This window comes from Podarcis filfolensis (genome assembly GCF_964270895.1).
Source record: "Podarcis filfolensis genome assembly, chromosome: 13".
Taxonomy (NCBI): domain Eukaryota; kingdom Metazoa; phylum Chordata; class Lepidosauria; order Squamata; family Lacertidae; genus Podarcis; species Podarcis filfolensis.
The window spans coordinates 35519948-35544382 of record NC_139615.1 but is presented as its reverse complement, the minus strand read 5'-3'; the positions used below and the strand labels follow the sequence as shown (position 1 = coordinate 35544382).

Genomic DNA, 24435 nt, shown 5'->3' with positions numbered 1-24435 from the left:
CTCCAAACAAACCATGATGGGTGAGCCAAGAACAAACCTTAATCTTCACATCATAATGTGTTTGGGCTAAAAGCAACCAAAACAAAGGAGAATACTCCGCAAGAGCATAAGAAACAATATATGTTTGTTTTGCACGCAGTCTTGTTTTGTCTGCTTTTAAATAATTTTCGATACCATTTTTGTTGTTTGGGGTTTCTGTGTTTTTGTCTCGAGCAAAACAAGCCACAGTATGGGTATAATGCTAAGTCAGGGATCTTGGCTTGCTGATATCAGAGGAGTGCAGTAAGCTGTGACATGCAAACACAGCTCGTGTTGTCCACATGCATTGACTGGCTATGGCTCTCCAGGGTTGCTGGCAGGGCTCTTTTCAAGCCCTGCCTGGATATGCCAGGGTTGAACCTGCAAACTTCTCCCCGCAACGTATATGCCCTGCAACTAAGCTATTCCCCCACTCCCACCCCCGAGCTTACCATGTGTGGTATGGAGTGCGCGCATGCCTGGGAATAAGCGCCACTGAACGTAATGGGGACTTACGTTCTGAGTTAAATGTGTAAGATTGCACCGTAAGGCAGGGGTCAGCAAACTTTTTCAGCAGGGGGATGGTCCACTGTCCCTCAGACCTTGTAGGGGGTGGGTGGCGGACTATATTTTGGAAAAAAAATAAATGAACGAATTCCTATGCCCCACAAATAACCCAGAGATACATTTTAAATAAAAGCACATATTCTACTCATGTAAAAACACCAGGCAGGCCCCACAAATAACCCAGAGATGCATTTTAAATAAAATGACGCATTCTACTCATGTAAAAACATGCTGATTCCTGGACCAGATTTAGAAGGCAATTGGGCAAGATCTGGCCCCTGGGCCTTAGTTTGCCTGCCCATACTGTAAGGCATGCACATGCATAGGGCTTGTGTTAACAAGAGCTGGTGAAAGGGATACCAAGGGTTTCAAAAACCTTTTGAAAATCAGAATGCCCTTTGGACACCACACTGGTTATGATGCAGCACACCAGTCTACTGTTTGTTATTTGCTGGGAGGGACAAGGATGGGCCAGTACAGCATCAGTTAACTCATTCAAGATACTCCATGTAATAAAAAGGCATGCCTATTAATTCCATTGACAACAATTTATACCTCACTTGATAGTCTTACCTTCTGTCTGTCTGTCTCTTTCTCTGTGGTTTTTTGTTTGCTTTTATAATCAGGCTCCTAACTGTTGAATAGAGATTTTGGAGTTTACGAATTTCCAGTGGCCAGGAAGTTGCAGCTTCAGTGCAGATGCCGATATACAGTGGTAACTCGGGTTAAGAATTTAATTCGTTCTGGAGGGCTGTTCTTAACCTGGAGGGCTGTTCTTAACCTGAAACTGTTCTTAACCTGAGGTACCACTTTAGCTAATGGGGCCTCCCGCTGCCGCCGCATGATTTCTATTCTCATCCTGAAGCAAAGTTCTTAACCCGAGGTACTATTTCTGGGTTAGCAGAGTCTGTAACCTGAAGCGTCTGTAACCCGAGGTACCACTGTACATAACTTGTCCATAACTGTACACATGACTTATTTGGACATAACGTTTTAGTCACTGTGATGTTTTGCTTTGTTTTGTATTGAAGCATACACACATCGTTAATATCTCTTAAGAGTCGATGTAGGATTGCGGCCCTTAGCATTCCTTTTTAAATCACGCCCCCCTCCCAAGGAATACACGTTTGAAATCCCTGGGCTTTAATGAACTGGCCAGGCTCCATCTGTAGGTAAACTGTGGCATCCACAACACAGAAGCGGCCATCCCACCCCCTTTTGTTCTTGCCTTGCTTCCCCTTCTCTTGGCTTGGCAGCTGGCACAGCCTTTCCTCCCCGGGGAATCTCTTCCACTGACCCCTGTGGTTGAAATGCAGCTTCTGATAGGCAGGCAGCTCCTCTTGCCTGAACCATCCCAGCTCCCAGAGAGCTTGGCTGGGTTTATTTATAGCTGGCTCCTCCCCTACGTTCTATTTCAGGTCACCCCCGGCAGAAGCCATCTCGCTTGGTGGCAGGGATGAGAAACAATCGCAAGAAGGGAGCCTTGCGTCTCACGAAAAGGGGCCTTTTGTGAGAGTGCCAAAGAGCCGTGCGCTCTCCTTTTTTTGTTAGATCTCTCCTCTGCTAGAGACTAGATTCATTGTCCTGGTGTTTTGGGTTTTTCTTTTTCATGCCTGAGGAGATGTTGCTTCAACCTCTCCTTCCCTGGTGAATTGAGCCACACCTGAGATGTAAACCTTTTTATTCCCCCCCCTTGCATCTTTTTCGCCTCTGCCTCCTTCTGCATCTTCCGACTCTTCTCCCCTTTCCTTCTGGAGTTGAGAAAATAGTTCTATCCCTTCCACTTCTTTCCCCTGCAAGGAGATTTTCATCTGCAACTATTTTGTTTTCCTTCCCTGGTGGCTTTGATTTATTCTTGGGGGTTTTCCTCACCACTGCCGCTGTTGCTGCAAAACAATTTAACTTTTTTTCCCAAGAAGAAGATGACGCTTCCACAAGGAGGACAGATGTGTGTGTGTTCTTCGCGGCTGGCTTGAGAGGGGAGGGGATGTTGGATGGTTTGAGATGGCAATATAGCCTAAAAAGAGACACCTCCCCGAAGCCTTTGGTTGTGCAACGACGGATTGTCGTAAAGGGAAGCTGCAGTGGAATAACGGCAGTGTTTGCAATCACTCCTTGGCATGCTTCTTGTATCCTCGGTGTGGGGACTGCCAGAGATGTTGCAGACAATTTACGAAACTGAATCGTGTTTTTCTTCAGATGGAGTTTCTGGACACGAGCCATCGCTGGAACTCCTGTCACGGGCACAGATCCACGCCATACCTGTGGCAGGTGAGTACCATGTAGTGTCTGTGAGATGGGCTTTAAGGGTGGTGATTTTTAAAGTACAGTTAGTCAAGTGTGTTTGAGGTTTGGTCTGGAACTTGGGACAATGGGACATAATGAAGTGGCTGATATGTTTAGTGCATTGGGGGCGGGGGGAGTGTCCCTGAACATCTGAGCCTCAGCAATGGGGCTTGGTTTTGTATAGAATCTGGTCCACGTGTGGCTGAGAAAAGAGCTGTACAAATCCCAGAGTCCTAGAATTGCCCCCATCGAGAGATAATGTAATATTTGTCCAGCACTTGAGCCTAAAATAAGGAACGTTCATTCTTAAAAATGTGATGCTATCACTTAGGACTTCTCAATATGTTTGTACCCCCTGGCTATGGATTTTCCAGGTGAAATTAATTTTAGGTTTGTGGCGAGTACTTAATTTGAACCAGGGTTCAGTTCTAAATTGGTTTGTAAACACTAGGGTCCAACCATGGCAAAGTAGAGTGCCTCTGATCATGGGAAGAGTGTTCCTCTCATCACGGAAGAACCACAGTCAGTTTCTCCCCTACACGAGAAAATTAGGATGCCAGGTTTCCAGCACTTGAGGTCTAGCACTTATTTTTAAAGCAGTTAACCCCTTGAACTGTAGCTTGACAAGACCCAGAATTGTTTTTCAAAGTTACTGCTCATCCCAGAGCACATTAAATAATAAGAGTGCTCCATAGCATGTGCAGAGGGCATCTCCATTTGTTCAGGCTCAGCTTTATTATTCTGTTAAATAATCTGGATCAGCCTTTGCAGAATGCAAAATAGCGAAGGCTTGAATTTCAGAACTTGATCAACAGTTTGGGATTGGCGGGGCCCATTTTGATATTAAGTGGTAAAATAGATTCTTTTGTTGGTTCTGACTAAAAGTGAAAGTTATTTGGCCATCTATTTGTAGCTAAAGTTTGCAGTATGTTCCTCTGGTTGGGATTGATTTGTAGGCTGGGGAGAGTCTAGTCTGTTTTCCTTCTGTATTCCCATAAAATAGAAATAGCAAAAGAAGCAACTAGGGGCCTCCAGCCTGTCATCTTTTAGCAGCAGCAGTGCACCTTGATGCATAGTGAACACACTGGGGTCCTGCGCTGAACCTTTTCTCTCACTTATCTCTTGCCCATAAGTCATATTCTGTCATCTGCTGGCATACTAGGGTTAGCCAACATGCATGTTTCTGCACATGGATTGTATTTGCTGGAATGGAGTGAGAGCCTGTCTTACTCCAAAAAGCGTTCCAGCTGTCTCAGAGCAAGGGAACAGCCCCATTTCTGAGCTGAAGTGCGTTTGTAAATAAATCCAGCTGAAGTGGGAAAGATGGAAATGCATTTCACACTAGGAAATCTGGGGTTATTAAATCACAGTTGAGCTGAGCCCTGTTCTGTGCAGTACTTAGCATCACAGTTAATCCTGGCTTGTTCCTATTTTATATGTTGTGCGGCTCGCATGAATGTAAAAGGAAGTCCTGACATCTGAAATTGCTCAGCACCATTAGAGCAACACCTGAATATTAATTCCAGTAACTGCTTTCTTCTTTGCCATAGTCTTTGGTCTGCAAATGTTATGAAGGGTGTTTGTGTTTGCTGGGACATTAACTGGGCTAGTCTCTTAAGTGAATGGCTTCTGGGGTGGGGTGGATCTCCCCGTCGCAACTTCAGTGCAAAAGGCTATATTGCAATACCACATTTGGAATTTCAGTTGCAGCCCATTAGATTCAGGATTGTTCTCCAATCTTGGGCCTCAGGAACTGGCACAACTTAGAGGGGAATGTGGCATTTCATCCAGGTGCCTCAGACTTCTCAAAATGTGAAGCTGGTCTCATAGGAATTCGAACTATTTTCCCAGAGCTGTAAAAGGACATACACTCATAGGTCTTGATCCTTATCTCATTGTTGATTACCCAGTAAAAGTCCGGTGTGAGAACAGGTTGATATAATAAAAATACGGGGCATAATTCATTTCCCCGTGTGCTCCTGGAGTCTTTATTCTCCCTTCTCTTCCCTGCCAGCTCTTGACTGTAAAACGCAGTACCTGCCATGGGAGGCTGGTGATGACCTCTCCCATATATAGATGCAATGGGCACACACGCTTCACCAACCAGGGCCACACGCTCAAGCTTCCCCTGCTTGGAGCACAAGTAACTTGCATATGCATCTATGGTGTGGGGAGAAATGTCTAGGTTTCCATGTGGGATGTGCTCCTGAGCCTTCCAATAATAACATGTGTATTGCCAAATGCTTGTCCCTAGCCAGTGGGAAGGAGTGGTCCTTCTTTGTGTGTGTTTGTGGTTTACAGATACCTCCTTCCTCCTTTCTCTGTAATACGTGGCTCAGTCATTTGAAGCATCCAGAACTATTTATTCTGCAAGTATTTGCTGTGGCACAAATGCTTTCTGGTAGTGATGGACTGGTGTCTCGGTTTCATGAACCGAGGGGAGGTAGGGTCAAATGCTCCTTTGGGCGTTGGGTTGGGGTTTGGCTAATGACCCTTACGTTACTCTGCACAGGGGTCCCTGGAAGAAATGGGCAAAAACAGAGTCTTTCTGAAGGAATGCAGGTTTTTTGTGCCTTTATTTGCAAACCCAGAAAGATGTCACGGTGTGGAGAGCCTTGTGTCTGAATGAGGCTGTTGCAGCTAAATTATTTCTTGCAGCTTTTATTTTTAAAAAGCTGGATGGACATCCTTCTATGCCTAGCATATTGTTGGAGTTAAAACAATTTATTGGTTCTTGGGGCAGTGCTGCATACTGAGAAACTCCAGTGTGCTCACCACAAAGAAGTGTGTAAACAGATTTAAACATCTGTGCGCATGCATCTAGGGAAATAGGTGTTCAAAGATATGTGCCTGGTTGACTTGTGCAATTTACGTGCTTGTTCTGGAACACATCAGGGTAACACTGGTACCTGTGCCGTAATCATAGCCTGCTGAGTAGCTCAGCAAAGAAATGAGTTGCCTAGGGAAGTTATGTAATCTCCTGCCTTGGGAGATTTCTAGCTGTGGTCTACACATGCAGCAAAATGAGGTGGGAATGAGGTAGTAGAATGGACTGTACCACTTTAGACTACAGGTGGGAGAGCACATTTTTGTCGTGTACCCCTGCACAAACAACAACAGTCTTCAATTACTCCCTGCGCAACAGGAAGCATACCAGACTACACTACTTCCCTCAGTGTGTTAGGGTGTTATGTTTTTAATTAATCTGCAGGAATTCGTTTATTTTTCACATAGGGGAGCATGAAAAAATGCAACTCCTACCTGCAGTTAGAGCATTCTCTATCCCTTAAGTATTATATCATCTCATACTGCTGCATGCGTAGACCAGGCTGAAGTCTCGGAATCTATAACAGAAGTAGGAAAAGCTGGAACAGAAGGGAACTTGTCTGCTTTCCTTGTTGTTTTGTAAAACATAAGCCAGGTTTGAGTCAGAGGCAGCAACTTTGTTGGGACAATTTGCTATTTCAAAGGTTGGAAGAAAGTTGTTGAATCTCACAGCTGACCATATGTTTGGAGTTTGTATGTGTGTGTAACCTTAACCAAACCTTGCACACTAATATCTGTTTTTATGTTTCTTTAGCTTTTGTGGATGGAGATTTTCAGGAAGCTGTGCCTTGGTTTTCGAAATGTGTTGGGAGTCGAATGGACTCCCAGAATGGATTAAATTCAAGAACCAAGGTACCACTGTAACTCCCACCATCCCTGACTATTGGCCGTGCTGGCTGGGGCTGATGGGAGTTGGAGTCCAGCTGCATCTGCAGGGCACTGTTTTGGCTACTCCTGCTTTAGGTACATAATGTTCTGCCATGGGATCTCTTTCATTTCTGTGTGATATTGCTAAGGCATCTATTCTGTGCAGTGCTATGGAGACCCAAGTGTCCATTTCTGTAACATTGGGTTGTGCTTGTGCTGATCTGAGAACAAGGGGGATGTTCCCAGATAAAAAATCTAGAAAGGAAATATAGATTGGGGACCCCTGCACCTATGCTAAATGTTCTCCAATGGTGGTCCCCAGCTTCATTTAGGTAGTCCACAATGTGTCTGTGGATTTGTGGTTGAGGAAGGGGGAACAATACACCCTTTGCATTAAATACTCACATTGATCTTTAATTGTATTTTTACTGCTGCTTTTATTTCTTGGAATGTATTATATTTTTATTGTACGTACTGTGTTGCCGTTTGAATTAAAATGGATTCAGATTGTAATACAACGAAATAAAACATATAAGCAATAAAAGAAGCAATAAAAATACAATTAAAAATCATACAGCATCTAGCCCAGTGCACTGCAATTGCTACAAGAAGCAGAAAAATCATTAAGTGAGCCACCAAGACCCTCTGCAATTTTCCAGTGGTCTGTGGGAGGAAAAGTTATGGAATCTCTGGCTTAGACAAAGGAAGGCTAAATAAGAAATATTGATAGTTTTCATTCAAAAGGATAATGGAAAGACCTGAGAGAATGATAGGCCATGTAATTAAACAAGGATAGGAGAAGAAACTACATGAGACTTTTAAACTGGAGGGAGGCACATGAAATGTTCTGGGGGGGGGACTTATTTGGGGGGAATGGAACTGCACATTACCCTCAATCTCATGTCAGAAAACCTTGATGGCCCCTTATTCTAAGGAACTGTCGTGTTTAACTCCTATTAGCGGCCAAGAGCAATTATGATGATGCAACAGAGTGTAAGGAACAACTAGAATTTCCTGACTTGCTTTGTAAAATGCTGGGCTGAATTTAACTGTATAAAGAGAGAGAGAGAGAGAGTCAGGGGTGGTGATGTCTGCAAATAGGAATTTCCATTCATCCTTCTTCCATTATAACAAAGCTAAAGAGGCCATCTGATGAGTCTTAATGTAGATTGGAGTCTAAACCAAGCACATGGAAATCAGTCTTCAGGATGTGCAAAGTAACTAGTGAAAACTGGCTGCCACCAAAATCTACAGTGTGCTTCTCCTTTGTCCATCTGCAAGTCTTGCTCCTCCTCTTGTTGAAACTGCCCCAGCTGCCTCCTTGCTATTTAATTAAATAATATCCCTCTCTCCCTCTGTTCAATACCAAGTGCGAAACACTGAGGATTTGGCTGTGATGTTTGAACTAGGTCATTACGCCTTTCCAACTATCCGGGCAGAGCAATCCTGTGCGCACATTATGCCAGGGTACGTTGCTGCCACGCCAACAGAACAGATGCCGTTTCCAGTTTGTGCTCAGCCTGGGCAGGAAAGAGGAAAGCACAACACCAGAAAGGATAGAGGCGGTGTGAAAACGACAGAGGCGGTGCCTCTGGAAACACAGCCACAGGCCTTCAGTCAGGGACTGCACTGGTGACAATGCCAACACGCTACATGGGCATGGAGGCAACCAAGCAATACAGGTCATTATGAGGGCTTGCAGTGTCCCCTTCCCATGCCCACAATGCGCAAGGTGTGCAAGAACTAAGCAGCAGACAGAGGCACAGCCAAGGGAGGCCTGTGGCCCTGTCCCTCACACCAGTCAAAAGCACCCTCAGGAGGTCTCTGGTTTGAATCCCTCTATGAACAAAACATTTTATCTCAGTGCAAGAGGGGCACAAAACAAGGCAGCAGCAACAAGTGAGAGAGCAAAGCTGACATGGACACATAAAGAATAATTTCCTTCTTAAATTGTGGTGCCCAGAACTGCAGATTTGAGTTCCTCTATAGCAGGCACGTCCAAATTCCAAAACACAGAGATCTACTCACAGTTGAGCTTTGATCATGATTCACCTCTGTGTCGCCATCAACAAGTTGCACATGCCTGCTCTATGGTATCCTTCAACAACATTTGCCAGAGATAAATAGCCCCATGCCACACATCCCACCATCAAGATTTATGGTCTCCTTGTTTGTGGTTTATGGTCCTGGTGCAGTGTGTTGATTTTGGGTGCTTAATGGAGGCACCTTTTCCACACACACCCCGATCCCACCCCCCTCATTTTGAAGTCAAAGGGAGGGAAATCATTGTGCCAGTTTTCGGGCTGGTGTAGAGTTTCTCCATTGTTGGGAACATAGCTATGGATCAAAGGATAGGATACACAACACAAGATGGGCACTCTTTTCCTCTGCTGTCCACTACCCTTGCCCTGCTTTGGTTGTTCTGCCAATGCACCTGGGCATCTTCTGCTGGCGTACATTTTGCAGTGGGGGGGGGTTATATAGGGGGTTCTGCTTGTGTAGCAGGGCTTCTAGCAAATCGTATGGCCAGTGGACTTGCCGGTATAGGATTGCACTCTGAGTCACTTTCACGTTCTGTGTAGGGTGCTGCAGGAACAGCTGTTTGCTCTTAACCTTCAGGCTTTACGTTGGATCTGTGATTCAGCTAGGAGGCTAGGTATTCTTCTGCTCCCCTCCCCAGTAGAGATTCTGACCCAAGGAAAACCAGAATCATGGTCAGAATAAATTAGGCAAATTATATAACTTTTGTGTTTGCTTGATTTCCATTAATTTGTTCTGCTTCCAAGATCCTGGCTAATTTTCAAAGTACATTTCATTTGCCAGCGACTGTTGGAAAGAGGGAAGTGATTGAAGGTTGAGACTACATGTTTTGAAGGGTGGTTTCAGGGAACAATGGCAAATGGAAGAAGGAAAAAGGGCCGAACAGACACCGAAACGCATGTGTGTCTGTGCGTGCCCACAACACTCACACGTACACACAATTGCCAAAACAGCACTGACATTTTCACTCTGCTCCCTTGTGCTTTCTCAGCTTTTGCCGAGACACAGTGTTTTTCCCCTTCAGTTATGACGTACAGAAACTTGCTTTTTTTATACCAGCTAAGAAACATTCTAAAGCCATGAAGACTCTTAGGAGGCCTGTTTCTGAATGCTTAGACGCTGGAGTCTCAGATCGGTATCTCGGAACGTGTTTGCAATGCCATCATGGAAACACAGAATATATTCAGCCTCTGGTTAGAAATCTAAACAGCAGAGGCGAAAGTTTAGCTAGTGATTAAATAAATTAATTCTTGTACAGATTGATTCTCAGCGGCTAGCCTGGCAATTGCTTTTGATTTGCTGTTGAAACCATTTTCACACTATTTATGTATCCTGCTGTTGCTTATTAATTGAAACCTGTGTTTTAGGAGTGGTGAAATGCCTTTAACCCCCCCCCCCAAAAAACCCATTCCTATTTCTACACATGCCTCATGTCCATGCTGCTTTCTCCACACCAGGGATGGAGACCCCGTGGTCCTCCAGACATCTTTGGACTCCAACCTCCATCAGCCACATTAGTCAGTGTTCATGGGAGTTGTAGTCTAGCAACAACTAAAAGCCTGCAGGTTCCCCATCTCTGCTCCTGACCATTGCGGTCATCCATTGGCACTCTGAACAAATGTGAATAGTTTATGATGAGAGCAATAGGGCGGGTGGGGATGTGTGTGTGGAATCTGTGTAAAAAAGCATGCCAGTCTAAGAATACCGGGGCGGGTATTTTTAGAATAAAGGTTTAAGCTACTTACTGTTGTCAGCCTGAATTCTAACTCTTGCGTGTGCTGCGTTGGTGATTCTTCCATCTTGCTGTGATGCCAACTTTTTATGCATGACTTGGGTAGGACCATGAAAGCGAGAATCAGCCGGTGTAGTCATTTATTCAGTCACTAGCAAAACTTTGAAAAGATGTTTTGACTTATAATCTTTGGATCTGTGCAGTTCTGCATTTTCAAGAAACTATTGGGGCGGCAAGGGCGGCGGAAAAACACTCCCCTTCTTATGACAGCAAAGATAGGGATGAAAACATGAGGTTCTTGTTGACATCTCAGAAGCTGGGTGTGGGAGGTAAGAACGTAAGAAGAGCTTGCTGGATCAGGCTAATGGTCCATCTCATTAGGTATCCTCACAGTGGCCAACCAGATGCTTATGGGAGGCCCAGAAGCAGGACCCCTGAATCCAATTTTGCTCTCACCTCCTCTGTTTACCAGCCAGTGTGTCATGGTCTGGTTCACGGGCGATTGACGTCCCAACAGGGGACGTCAGGACCGGGGGCAAGATGGCGGGGTGGGAGCAGGAATGAGGGTCCAGAAGCCAGGAGTCAGGAAGCCAAGAGTCTGAGGGTCAGAGAGCCGGGAGTCACAAAGTCAGGGGTCCAAGGATCAAGAAGCAGGGAGTCAAGAAGCCGAGGTTCAAGGATCAGGAAGCAAGAAGCCAAACGCAGCAAGGCAGGAAGCGTGTTGCTGTGGCAAAGAGCCGAAGGGAAATGCTGACCTTATATCGCTTCCCAGCTCTTGCCACCAGGTGCTGTGAGTTACCAATTGGCCTTACCTGTGAGGCCATGCCTTGCCTCTTCAGAACAAACTTAGGAAGGCCCCAGTCCTGCAAAGTCCTATTGGTCACAGAGCCTGGCTCCTGCACGCACACCTGACACAGTGGTACTCAGAAGCTTTACTGGCTCTGACCGTGGAAGCCGAGCCGAGCTTCTATACTGTGTTAGAACCTCAGATATATAAGCTAGGTGCCAAATAGCTCCTTAAACCAACGCTATAGTCACCAAAATGGAATGTCTAGTTGCATTTTTGGGCAAGACGGCTCTAAAGCCTTATTTTTCAAATGATGGATCAACTGTGATTGATTCTCAGTTAAACATCTTGCTAGTTCAGATGACAACCTTGAGCTAGGTTAAGAGCTTTGAGAACTTAAAAGAAGAAAGTCCTTTGATCCAGGGGCAGCCCACACACGTATTTGCCTCTCTTCCTGTCTCTCTTTCTTAATGGTGACTGCTCCTGCTCAGGCTGCACAGAAAAAAACAAAACATTGTCGTTCCAGAAATACATCCCGATTGTGCATATAAAATATAATGGATAGAATTCTACAGGATGGTGTGTGAAAACAGTTCAGATCCAATGATCCCCAATCGTGCACCTCCAGATGGTGATGTCAGGTGCCATCCTGGCGCCCAGGCATCTTCACTTGGTCGCAAGTGGTTGAAAGTCGGGAGCAAAATGCGCCTGGCGCCTGGCTAATTTCAAACACTGGTTCTATAGCAGGTTACCCTCTATAGGTGAACCTGTGAGGATTTGTCCTCCAGGAATATTCCACACCTGAATTTTTAGTGATCATTTAAAATCAGGGGCGGGGGGGGGGGAGAGAGAGTTTTTATTTCTATCAATGTTCAATAGTTTTAAATGATTGTTTCTCTCCCCGCCCGCCCCATGTTTTTAGCTGCCCTTATTTTTATCTGTAAGTCACTTTGAGTCCCTGTCAGGGATAAAGGTGGGGTATAAATAAATATATAACAACAGTACATACATTGCGTGCACAAAGTCACAGGTTCAGTTCCTGGCATATGCAGGTAGGACTGGGGAAGATTCCTGTCTGAAACCTCCGGACAGCTGCTGTTGGCAGCCAGAGTTCATGATGCTACCTCTCCCCTTTCAGATCCCTCCTTCAAAGCCTCTACGAGGCCTTTGACTTAATTCCAACTGTAACCCAGCTTAAGCATGTGTATCTGTATTTGATCTGATTCATCCCTGGCTGCAGAGAACGCTGCCTTACACTGGTGCCTATTGGGCTATTATTTCAACCTTTCTATTTTTAAAACGTTAACTTTTAAACCTTTTAATTATCTCAAGCTGCCGTGAGCTTTTATTGATTAGAGGGTTTTTTTTTTATTTAAAGCTGTGCCATTCTTTTGCTTTATTACTCTATAAATATTGCAGTTGGGGTTTTTTTGCTCTTCTTGTAGACTGTCCTGGGAATGCCCATTGGCCATTGAATGGTGGTCATGCAAGTTCTGAGGAACAATTGGGTAAGAAACTGTCAGTGAGGGGGCAGGTGAACAGGCATTAATGGGCGACAGGAGAAGCAGCTGAGCAAGGGGAGTCCCGAGACTGACAGTGGGTCCCCTGTTGGAGAGTTGGCCCTGGCAGGTGCACAGTGATGCCAGCCACTGCAGCTGGTCCAGAAGGGCAGGATATGCATTTTATAAATGAATAATGCCAGGTTAAGCTACAGCGGTACCTCTAGCTACAAACTTAATTCATTCCGGAGGTCCGTTCTTAACCTGAAACTGTTCTTAACTAGAGGTGTGCTTTCACTAATGGGGCCTCTTGGTGCCACTGCGCTGCCGGCACACGATTTCCGTTCTCATCCTGGGACAAAGTTCTCTTTTTTTTTTTTAATAAATTTTTATTAATTTTCCAACATATATTAAAACACAATACAAGACAATACATAAACAAACAAACATATAAACACGTATAATTTCATAACCTCTTTTTCTTAAACCTTATTTCAGCGACTTCCCCATACCTCCCTTTTCTGCATCCCTGTTTTAAACTTTTCCAGCAACCCCTAATTTCAATTACTTATAATTCACTTTCTTTAATCCTTTTTCCTGGGACAAAGTTCTCAACTCGAGGTAATTCTTCCAGGTTAGCGGACTTTGTAACCTGAAGCGTTTTTAACCTGAGGCGTTTGTAACTCGAGGTGCCACTGTATTTGCCCATGTACTCTCCACTCTGGATTAATAACAGAAAGGGATCAGTGGCCTGTGTCTAGTTCTGGGCACCCCAATTTAAGAAGGAAATTGATAAGCTGGAACATGTGCAGAGGAGGGTGATATAGATGATCAAGAGTCTGGAAACCAAGCCTTATGAAGAACGGTTGAGGGAATTGGGTATATTTAGCCTGGAAAAGAGGAGATATGATAGCCATCTTCAAGTCACTAAAGGACTGTCACATGGAGGATGGAGCTACCTTGTTTTCTCCTCCTCTGGAGGCTAGCACCAGAACCAATGGCTTCAAGTTACAAGAAATGTGATTCCAACTAACCACCAGGAAGAAATTGTAAGAGCTGTTCAACAGTGGAACGGACTCCCATCAGAGGTGGTGGGCTCTCCTTCCTTGGAGGTTTTTAAACATAGGTTAGATGGCCATTTGTCATGGATGCTTTAGCTGAGATTCCTGCATTGCAGGGGTTTGGACTAGAGGACCTTCAGGGTATCTTCCAACTCTGTCCCTTAACTGACCGGACAGTCATTTTCTGGGAATGCTCTGGCTTTGGGTTTCCTGCATCAGGCAAGGGATTGAACCAGATGACGTACAAGGCCCCTTCAAATTCTCTAACCTTCTGCATTCAGAATGCATGTTCCACAACTGAGCCATAGCCCCAGCCTCTTACTTTGTTTGCAAAACTCTGTAGATCATCACACGCACTCTTGGTTCTATGAAACAGGTAAATAATATTAGCAATAATTAAGAATTAAGTACATTTTTAAACGTGTCTGATGCAGATAGACTGATAGCCAGATTTCAGAGTGGGAGACAGGTTGGCATGCAAATTTCCCCGGATCTTTTTTTTGCACTGGAGTTCTTGATAAGTGGCCTGTGTTAACTCTGGTTTAGGAGAATCCCTTGGTTCATTTTTTAACTAAGAGTCAACAGCAGTCAGATGTAATGATCAAACCAGAGCAAGAAGGGCAGAATGAATTCACTTGAGTCAGCATATGGAGCTAATGATCCTGTGGCCTTCTCTCAATCTGTTGCTCCTGATTAATGTTGCTTCTGCACTTGGGTGGCTAAGTGATTCCATCTTTCTAGATGTTGTTGGGATCCCAACCCCTGCCATCCCTGACCATAAGCCATGTCTGATGAGAGTTGGGAGTCCAACAACATCTGGAGGGCCATTGGTTCCCTATTCCTGCATTAGAGCAAAACAGCTTGGGGGAGGGACTGATTTGTAGTAAAGAAACAGAACAGAGGAGATGGTGCCTAACCCTTTCTCCAGCCACTGCTTTTCTGCCACGGTTCTTCCCCAGCAGGCCTATCCTCAGGGGGTGTGAGTTTGTGAAGGTAAAAAAAACCTAAAACTCTTACACTTTTCTGCATAGATGCCAAAGTTTTTAACCTTTATAGCTGGGGATGTTAGTTACTCTGTATTTACACAAACAAAATATCACCATCAGAATCCAAAGCCTTGTGGAAGAGCCATAGCTCAGTGTTGGAGCAACATGCTCTGCATAAAGGAGAATCCTGTTCAGTCCCTGACAAGCTCCGGTTAAAGGAACCTCAAGCGATGGAAAAGATACTTACTTGGGAGTCTAGAGAGCTTCTCTCTGTCAGTGTAAACCATTGGTCTTCAGCTGGTGGGTCAGCATCCACTAGTGGATCACAACAGGAACATGGCCACCATGGTAAAAGATTATGAAATGTGTCCCGAATGCAGTTTGGGATAAAAGTGGATCCTGGGTCAAAAGGCATTTGTTTTTCAACTAAGCCGTTCGGGAACCAAGGCACCACTGTATTATTATTATTATTGACTCACCCATCTGGAGATTCAGGCCCATCACCTGGAGGGAACCAGGGAAACCTGGAGACTTCAGGTCAGACCCAGAGGTCTGGCACCCCTACCCTGAACCCTGCATTTATACTACTTTGACAGGTGCATGTTTGTGAGCAAGCCTTTCCAGAAGTAAAATATAATTTGGCACTTAAGCTCTTTCTCCTCTTTCTTGAGTCACTGCAAACTCTTATTATGTTAAGGAAAAGTTGATTGGTGGGGTGGGGAAAGAGCATGTAGTCCCTTAGCCTGTTGCAAATTAATTGCTTGCAACAGGAGCCTGGCTTTTCCCCTTGCTATCAATTAAAACCATAGGAGCCTGCTTGTGAGGGTTTCCTATCTACGCAAATCTCTCTCCAAAGAGACCAATAAGTCTGTCCTTTGCAAGCACTGCTGGCTTCCCTCAAGGGGGCAAGCTTGGGAGAGAGAGCATTTATGCTACCATTTTTGTGTCTTCATGGCTTCCTCCTCTGGAGCAAATTACAGACTAAGCTTCATTCGCATTTAACAAATGTTCCTGATGGCCCTTTCTCCCTTCTCCCTTGTGTCGGAGAAGGGATGGGAAGAAAATAATGTTTACTCCTTCCCCTTCTACCCGGTTTCCCTTAAAATCTCTGTCTTTCCATTGTTCTAGGCTTACCTTGCAAACACAAATGGAACCTGCAAGGGGAGGTAAAACCAGCTTGCATGGAGAGGCCAGTTGTAGGGGACAAGTTACTGTATTTTTTGCTCTATAAGACTCACTTTTTTCCCTCCTAAAAAGTAAGGGGAAATGTGTGTGCGTCTTATGGAGCGAATGCAGGCTGCACAGCTATCCCAGAAGCCAGAACAGCAAGAGGAATTGCTGCTTTCGCTGCGCAACGATCCCTCTTGCTGTTCTGGCTTCTGAGATTCAGAATATTTTTTTTCTTGTTTTCCTCCTCCAAAAACTAGGAGCGTCTTGTGGTCTGGTGCGTCTTATAGAGCGAAAAATACAGTAAGCTCTTTGCTTCCTTCCTGTTTCTTCACTAATGCAAATGATCCCTTTCTTGGGGTGCTTTCCAAGACAGAGCATCTATTCCTATGCCTGCAGTATAATGTGTAGTTTGCCCCTGGTTGCACCATCCCTCTCATTGGTTAGAGCGTGGTGCTGATAACACCAAGGTTGCAGGTTCAATCTCTCTATGGGACGGCTGCCTATTGCTGCAGCTGTAGGGGCAAAGTAGATAGTGGAATAAGGCTGAAGCGCCCTACTCTTGCCTATCAGTTTTCTGCTTGAAATCATGCCTTCCCCAGTGCTGCTTTGCAAAGGTGAACCAGCAGCTGGGCTTTGAAGACATTCAGCGAAAGCAGAACATGTTGTTTCTTGCAAGAAGGGAAGTCAAAACCTGGGATTTTAGCACATTGTGGGTCAGTGTCTGTGTGCCTTCCTCTTTGCTTGTGCCTGGATAAATGGAAAGAAATATTTTGGAGTGGAGTGGAGCTAGGGAGGACCAACCGAAGGCAAGTTTGGAGTGAAGCCCGTAGAAGAGCTATAAATACATCGAGTGTTTGTGGTGACGACAACCATAAACCTCAGCAGCTAAACCAGAATTTGGCAAAGGCTATCGGCTGAGGAATTTCGAGGTGGGTTATAAAACTCCTGAAAATAGATTCTGAGCAGGATGGAGCTCTTCCACACAATCTGGGTTTGCCAGCAAGGAATCTTGTTCTCTCCCCTCGTTTGTGTGGTATGAGGGAAAGATGTAAATATCAAATGCGCACTAGTATGAAGTATTGGATTCAGCCCTCAGAAATCATGAAAGCGCTGTACATGTCTTCATGTTGGGTGGGGTAGTGTCAGGAAGAGAAAGACAAATAAAGCAATGAGAATTGGGTGCAGGGGGTGAAATTACGACAGTGTGCACAGAGAAAAGAGGCAGGAGACAAAATACGGTCTCCAAATGATGATGCAAATTTGCTTCGGTGTCTGAAATTGCATCATGTGCCCCTCTTTGCCTGTGTTTCCTTTGAGCAACAAAGGGGCTTGGTGGCACTTTGAAGACTAACAGATTTCCTGTGCCATAAGCTTCCCTAAGCCAGAGGCCATGCGTCCGATAAAGCACGCTTTGGCCTACAAAAGTTAAAAAACTTAACAAATTTCCGGTGGCACAAGGTCCCGCAAAACTATTTTTTTACTACGTTTCTGGGTTTCTCCCCCGCACTCCTTTTTAATGTTTTCTGGAAAGAGAGGGGATGGGTTGTATGAATTGAGGGGAGGACACAAAGGCTAAGGTTCATGAGGAGTTGGAATGAGGGGCAAGGAGTATGATTTATTTTTAGATTAGTTATACAATTTTACGGCTGTCTAATCTCTTTTGGGGACACGGGTGGCGCTGTGGGTTAAACCACAGAGCCTAGGACTTGCCGATCCGAAGGTCGGCGGTTCGAATCCCCGCAACGGGGTGAGCTCCTGTTGCTCGGTCCCTGCTCCTGCCAACCTAGCAGTTCGAAAGCACGTCAAAGTGCAAGTAGATAAACAGGTACCGCTCTGGCGGGAAGGTAAACGGCGTTTCCGTGTGTTGTTCTGGTTCGCCAGAGGCGGCTTAGTCATGCTGGCCACATGACCCGGAAGCTGTACGCTGGCTCCCTCGGCCAATAAAGTGAGATGAGCGCCGCAACCCCAGAGTTGGTCACGACTGGACCTAATGGTCAGGGGTCCCTTTACCTTTAATCTCTTTTGAGGGGTGGGGTGGCGGGACTTGGGGGTAGAGGGACTCAGTCGGTAGAGCATGAGACTTCTAATCTCAAGGTTGTAAGTTTGAGCCCCACCTTGGGCGAAAAATTCCTGCATTGTATGGCGGTTGGACTAAAGGATCCATATGGTCCCTTCCATATGGCTGACCATAGAAGCTGCTGTTACTGGGCTTATAACCCTCAAGGGTCTGTTGCTCTCGTTACTGTTAAGGAACTGAATCAGACTAGCAGAAAATTGGCATATTATTATTTTTTTTAAAGGGGATATTTTGAAACAGGCAAAAATGACTACCAGAACTGATTGGACTTGGCCCTGCAAAATCCAGTAAGTGGCTTGAGGGCGGCAGGGGAAGGACCAATCAGGTTTGTTTCTTGGTCAGTCTCTCTAGTGTGGACAGAACGTTTGCAACCAGCTATGTACATGGAGAGAAATATGAAACTCCCATTGTTATATTGGGCAGAGTGCACATGGAGGGTAGTGTTATATGCTGCAATATCTCTCTCTCTCTCTCTCTCTCTCTCTCTCTGTGTGTGTGTGTGTGTGTGTACTGCATCTCTGTGTGCTCTCTGCACACATGGATATACAGTGGTACCTCGGGTTAAGAACTTAATTCATTCTGGAGGTCCATTCTTAACCTGAAACTGTTCTTAACCTGAAGCACCACTTTAGCTAATGGGGCCTCCCGCTGCTGCCGCACCTCCGGAGCACGATTTCTGTTCTCATCCTGAAGCAAAGTTCTTAACCCGAGGTACTATTTCTGGGTTAACGGAGTCTGTAACCTGAAGCGTCTGTAACCTGAAGCGTCTGTAACCCGAGGTACCACTGTAGTGTCTTGCAGAATATAATGTCCTGTGCAGGAGGGTTGGAACCGGGGTGTGGATAACTCCCAATCTCTAGCCTCAGTCGACTGTTAGAACTTTTGTTCCGACCTTGGGATGCTCACACAGAACTGCCTACAACATTTCAGTTTGTACTGTGCAGCAGCCACAGCTGAGAGTTCCCAGCCTGCTGATTAAGAGGAGTGTGTGTGTGTGTGTGTGTGTGTGTGTGTGTGTGTGAGAGAGAGAGAGAGAGAGAGAGAGCGCGCGCGAGAGAGAGAGAGAGAGAGAGAGCGCGCGCACGTTCATCAACACTTTGCCAGTGTTGGATGCACTTTGCCAGACCTGACCCTGCCCCCCTAAATTTTTTTCGAATTCAAGTAATTAATCCCATTTAAAACTCATGTTTGTTTTCACTCAGGGTTGCTTTGTAAAACAGAAAACCCTAAAAACCTTTACTACCCCAGGCTCGCAAACAAGACTGCTGCGCCCTATTTGTTTTGAATCTAATTTATGGAGGGTTTAATTAAAGTTGATGAATGGGGTCATTAATTAAAGTGGACCTGATTTTCCAGCAGGTTCAGGGTGGGCATTTCATTGGTGTAAAATCAATTGAAAAGGAATGATTGGTTTTGGGGTGGGGTGCAAATTAATTGAACAATTATTTGGAGTGATTTGGAAAACTTATTTGAAATGTGTTTGTGGACGGGGTGTGTGTGTTATTGGTTTGTTTTTGTTTTATCATGTGTTTTGTATTCTCACTTTGTATTTATATGGTATATAAATTAAATAATCAAACAACTGTTTTCATTCTGTAAAATGTAAATACATTGGAGTTAAGTACAGAATTTCTAAATATGTGCCTATACGTATACAATAACATAAGCAAAGTTTATGCAGATTAGTATTTCTTTTGTTCTCTCTTTCAGTAGTGCATATCCTCTTTTTCTTAGTAGCGTGCAAGTCGCCTTCTTCATTTAATACTGGCATTTTTCTTCTCCAGTGATTAGATTAATAAGAGTGGAAGTAGAGAGAAAGTACCTGCCTGCCACATTTTTGGAAAAACCACTGATTGGAAATCCAATTTGGATAATCATTGGTGTGTGTGTGTGTGTGTGCGCGCGCGCGCGCGCACAAACACAAGTCCTAGTCCTGCAAGTAGGGTGCCCGGTTAAGCATATTCTAATTTATATCTATACATACAAATATATATTTTAAAATACTATAATTTATATAGAAATATACACATTCCGTTAAGGACTGAACGTGTTCAGGAGGTATGGAATGTTAAAGATAAACATCTGAAATTTTTTAAAAATGCAAGTTTCTATTCCTCCTGGAATATCTTGAAAATTTCATAGATGAAAATAAGGACCTTCCCAACAAGTATAACTGCTTGAGCCTCCTCCTACCCCAATTCCAGATTGTGGAAGGTTCTGTTATGCTGTATTTATTCTGCCATAGCCTATAATAGGCTATCCTGCAATGGCTTAATTGTTTTTAAAAACTGAAGGGTATTTAATAAAATGCTTGGCCTCTGCATAGATTTGGGTCATATTACACAATAGTGCTATTCACATACATTCGGCAGCATTAAAAAAAATAATTAAGATGTATTTTTATTAAAGATTTTCTTGATTTACAAAGGGTATGTGGTTACAGGAAGGATGAAAGTGAAGAACTAGCAAAAAGAAAGAAAGAAAGATTTGGCCACAACCTTATTCTGATCACATGGTATAAATGCATAGAAGACGTTTATTCATTTTGTTTGCATTGCAGTTGTCCTTTTTTTTATCTCAAGGGTGCACAAAATGTAAAAACAACAACAACAATATTGGTGCAATGCATTCTAGAGTATATTTCTTTTTCAGGGGCACTCAAAAAGAACACAACTATGTTCTCTACAATGCTCTGTAAGAGAACTACAGTTCCCAGCACCCTTGAGAAACTGCAGTTCCCAGGATTCTTTGGGGGAAGCCATGGCTGTTAAAGCAGTCCTAGAGTACTTTAAATGTATGTTATGGATATGATGGGACATGGGTGGCGCTGTGGGTTAAACCACAGAGCCTAGAACTTGCCGATCAGAAGGTCGGCGGTTTGAATCCCCGCCACGGGGTGAGCTCCCGTTGCTCGGTCCCTGCTCCTGTTAACCTAGCAGTTTGAAAGCACGTCAAAGTGCAAGTAGATAAATAGGTACCACTCCGGCAGGAAGGTCAACGGCGTTTCCGTGCGCTGCTCTGGTTTGCCAGAAACGCCTTAGTCACGCTGGCCACATGACCCGGAAGCTGTATGCCGGCTCCCTCGGCCAATAAAGCGAGATGAGCGCCGCAACCGCAGAGTCGGTCACAACTGGACCTAATGGTCAGGGGTCCCTTTACCTTTACCTATGGATATGACATGCATCCAGTTATGCGATAGGAATGGAAGGGCATCCTGCAAACAGCTCAGATTCATTTTTCTTCACTTTGCATCAGTTGTTGGAAGCCAAGCTTTGCTTTCTCCAGTGGCTTGGCTCTTTTGCTCTGCAGTGTGTTGGTACGGCACATCTTATTTGCTCCTGATCTTTTTGCTCGTGGCCCGGATGTCGTGGATTTGATGGAGCGAACGTGTAAACTGAACACAGGCCCCAAGAACGGTACAGAGGAGGAATATGCAGTGGTTTTCGTTTTGGAACAGGATCATACCTGACCAGTGCACAGATATGAGTGGGGGGGGGGTCCCAGCATACACCCCACCCCACTCCTGATGCTACTCTGAGCTTCCTGAATGAAGGGACAGTGACACAAATGTGTGTGTGTGTGTCAGAGAGAGATTGGTGACCCTAGAAACCCCTTCTGCCTCTTTGCTTAGATGGTCAGCGGCACATTCAACTTCAGTCAAAGACTGCAGACATCTGTCTTGCTGCCTTGCCGCCTGTCTGCATCGCAGTAGCACACACTACAGCGAATCAGGTTTTTTTAGGGAGGGGGGTGGCGGTGAAGAGAGAGGCTGCATTAGTATTCAGGGCGCCCGTCTCTCCCATCCATCCCCTGAATCATCCTTCCCCGTCCCACGCCGCCCCCAACTTCCTGTTTGGATTAAGAACAGGTTGTTCATTCAGCTGTGCAGGGCCCCTCACTCGCATACAAATGACACTGCGTCTAAGAGGCAGTTACTCACAACTGCAGAGGGTTCATTCAGCAAAGGCACCTGCTGCAATCCTGGAATGGGCAGGATTGACCGTGGAGCTGTTTGGGGCTTGGGGAGGAGGGAGGAGAGGGAGAAGAGAGCAAGGAGCAGTTCTGATGTGTTGTTCCCTTCCTACGCCACCTTCCTTCTCCCCTCTCTCCCCCGCACAAGATTTCAGAACGATACTCCATGTCGCCCTTTCAAGGTCTTTCTATCTCGTTCCACTATGCGGTTTATCCTGCTAGGAATGCAAGTGGACTCGGAGGCTGCAATAAACGAGGAGAGATGCACAAACGTTAGAACATTAGGGGTTGTCCCCCGCCCCTCTACACACACACACACCCCTTGGGCTCCAACCTGAAGAAGCTTTGGTAAGGGAGAGCAGTCTCAGAATTGTGCATTTCTGCAGGAAGCTCATTTCATCTGGAAGCCACTTCAACTTCACCTCTGAGCCAGATTTTGCACATCAACCTAGGAGAATGTTAAGTACAGTGGTACCTTGGTTCTCAAACTTAATCCATTCCGGAAGTCTGTTCCAAAACCAAAGCGTTCCAAAACCAAGACAAGCTTTCCCATAGAAAGCAATGCAAAATGGATCAATCCATTCCAGACTTTTAAAAACAACCCCTAAAACAGCAATTTAACATGAGTTTTGCTATCTAATGAGACCATTGATCCATAAAGTGAAAGCAATAAACAGTGTTCTGCAGTCACACAATCAATCAATCAGTAGCTGAACTGGGTTACACACAGTCACACAAAAAAGAGTCACAAAAATGCAAATTAAATAGCAAAAACAGACAGACCTCAGCGTAACACTCAAAACAGAAGTGTGGCCCTCAAATTGGAAGCGTAACACTCAAAACGGAGCATGTTCGGCTTCTGAAAAATGTTTGCAAACTGGAACACTTATTTCTGGGTTTGCAGTGTTTGGGTTCCAAGTTGTTTGAGTACCAAGGTGTTTGAGAACCAAGGTACGACTGTAATAATAAAGAAGTGGTCCTCAGAGAATGTGCAGAGTGTTATATCCCGCCCCTAGGCTGGTTGCAAGATGTGGTGGGTCATTAGTGAATAAAAGATACTCTGCGCATCTTCCGAGGCATTATCTGCTTCTTCTTTCTTCAATACTTTCAGTATTATTATTTTTTTATAGTTGAGGCCTGGCTCAAATTAAGTCTTGGCTTAATGCTTTCTGAGCACAACTCACAGAGCTTTTAATATACTGGACCACAACACAGGCGAGCTTGAAAAGAGATGTGTTGGCCACACCTGGAGGAAAAGCTTAGCCTTTCCTCCAGGCCAGGTTTCCAAATATTTGACTTTAGTGTGCAGAGTGGTGGAAAAGGTCATCTGAATGACCATTAACTCAAAAAAACATTGCAAGACAGGGCCTGCCATTGCCACAGCAGAGCCTGGATAAGGAGATAAAGACCATTGATTTTTGCGTCAAATTATCTTGCCTGAACTGGGTCATCGGAGTGTTTTACGCATGGGGCTCATGCTGAAAGTCACAGTGTCAACACAGTCACTAGGGCCAGCTGATAGAGGGCTTGCCAGTGTGTTGTTCTGCAAAAGTTCCTGGACATAGGGCACTCTTTTATCCACACACCCCTCTTTTCCCGTCCCTCCTTTTTATCTTGCTAATCCACCACATGAAATCTTATTGGGGGCCTGCTTCTAGCCTTGTTTACTGGCTCCCTGCAAACTTCGATCCCCCCCCCCACATGCACGCCTGTTTTCTCCCACCCTTGGCACAGAACTTTATTTCGGAGGAGGATAGACAAAGGGGTTGTTGAGTCCAATCCACTTTCTGTGAGGCAAAAATCACAGATCTTCCACACTTTAGACCACCTTGTTCCCCCCCCCCCCCGCAACAGCTGTAACCAGGAAGCAGAACACATAGCAAAAAGTGACGGGTGTAAGCAAGCCAGCTAGACACTTGCATTAGTAGAGAGACCCAAAAGCTTTGGATCAGCCTTGAGAGATGTGGAATAAAAGCAAGGAAGAGAGTGTATGTTGTGTAATGCTGTGCCTGTTGTTGTTGTTGTTGCAAGCTTGCAGTGTCCAGGGGTGGGGGAAATAGGTTCATAAGAATGTAAGAAAGAGCGCTGCTGGATTGGCCAGCGGTCCAATCCTGTTCTCACAGTGGCCAACCAAGTGCCCGTGGGGGAGACACACAAACAGGACTCTTCCCTCCTGTGTTCCCCTTGTGTACACACGAGCTCATATTGCAGCAGAAGCCCTTGAAGGAAGACGCTTACCAGAATGCATTGGGCTTTTGAACATTTCTACTCTTCAGGAACAAACCTTCTAATTCAGTATCAAGTTGGGGTGTACTGCTTCCCCGCCCTTGTTTCGTAAGTTTGGTGCTGTACCCGCCTCCCTGTCTTCACCCCCCATCCCGTTTTCTATTTTGCTTTGCAGGCTTGGTCCAGAATCTAAATAAATGCTAAATAAATGTGAGAACAAGCATTCATTAATCCCCAGGTTTCCTTTTCTTCCATCCCTCTTTCCCCCATGCTGCCTTTCTCACCTCTCGGTTGACTGCCACTCTTTCTTCCTCCCCCTCC

At 45.1% G+C, this 24435-nt stretch overlaps 2 protein-coding genes across 11 annotated transcripts in view; both read left to right on the top strand.

The window, feature by feature from the left end:
- LOC310747967 (uncharacterized protein) overlaps positions 1–24435 on the top strand; it is a 176968-nt gene that overhangs the window by 29102 nt on the left and 123431 nt on the right. The gene's annotated exons all lie outside the window — the stretch shown is intronic.
- Positions 1–24435, top strand: part of HDAC5 (histone deacetylase 5) — a 117100-nt gene that overhangs the window by 26101 nt on the left and 66564 nt on the right. For 7 of the 10 annotated variants that reach the window (XM_083582501.1, XM_083582506.1, XM_083582502.1 and 4 more), the window contains one exon: positions 2785–2856. In XM_083582501.1, the coding sequence (XP_083438627.1) occupies positions 2785–2856 (72 nt within the window). Of the gene's footprint in view, positions 1–1990; positions 2857–24435 lie in introns of those variants that run through there. The other 3 variants (XM_083582503.1, XM_083582498.1, XM_083582500.1) reach the window with 3 other exon arrangements.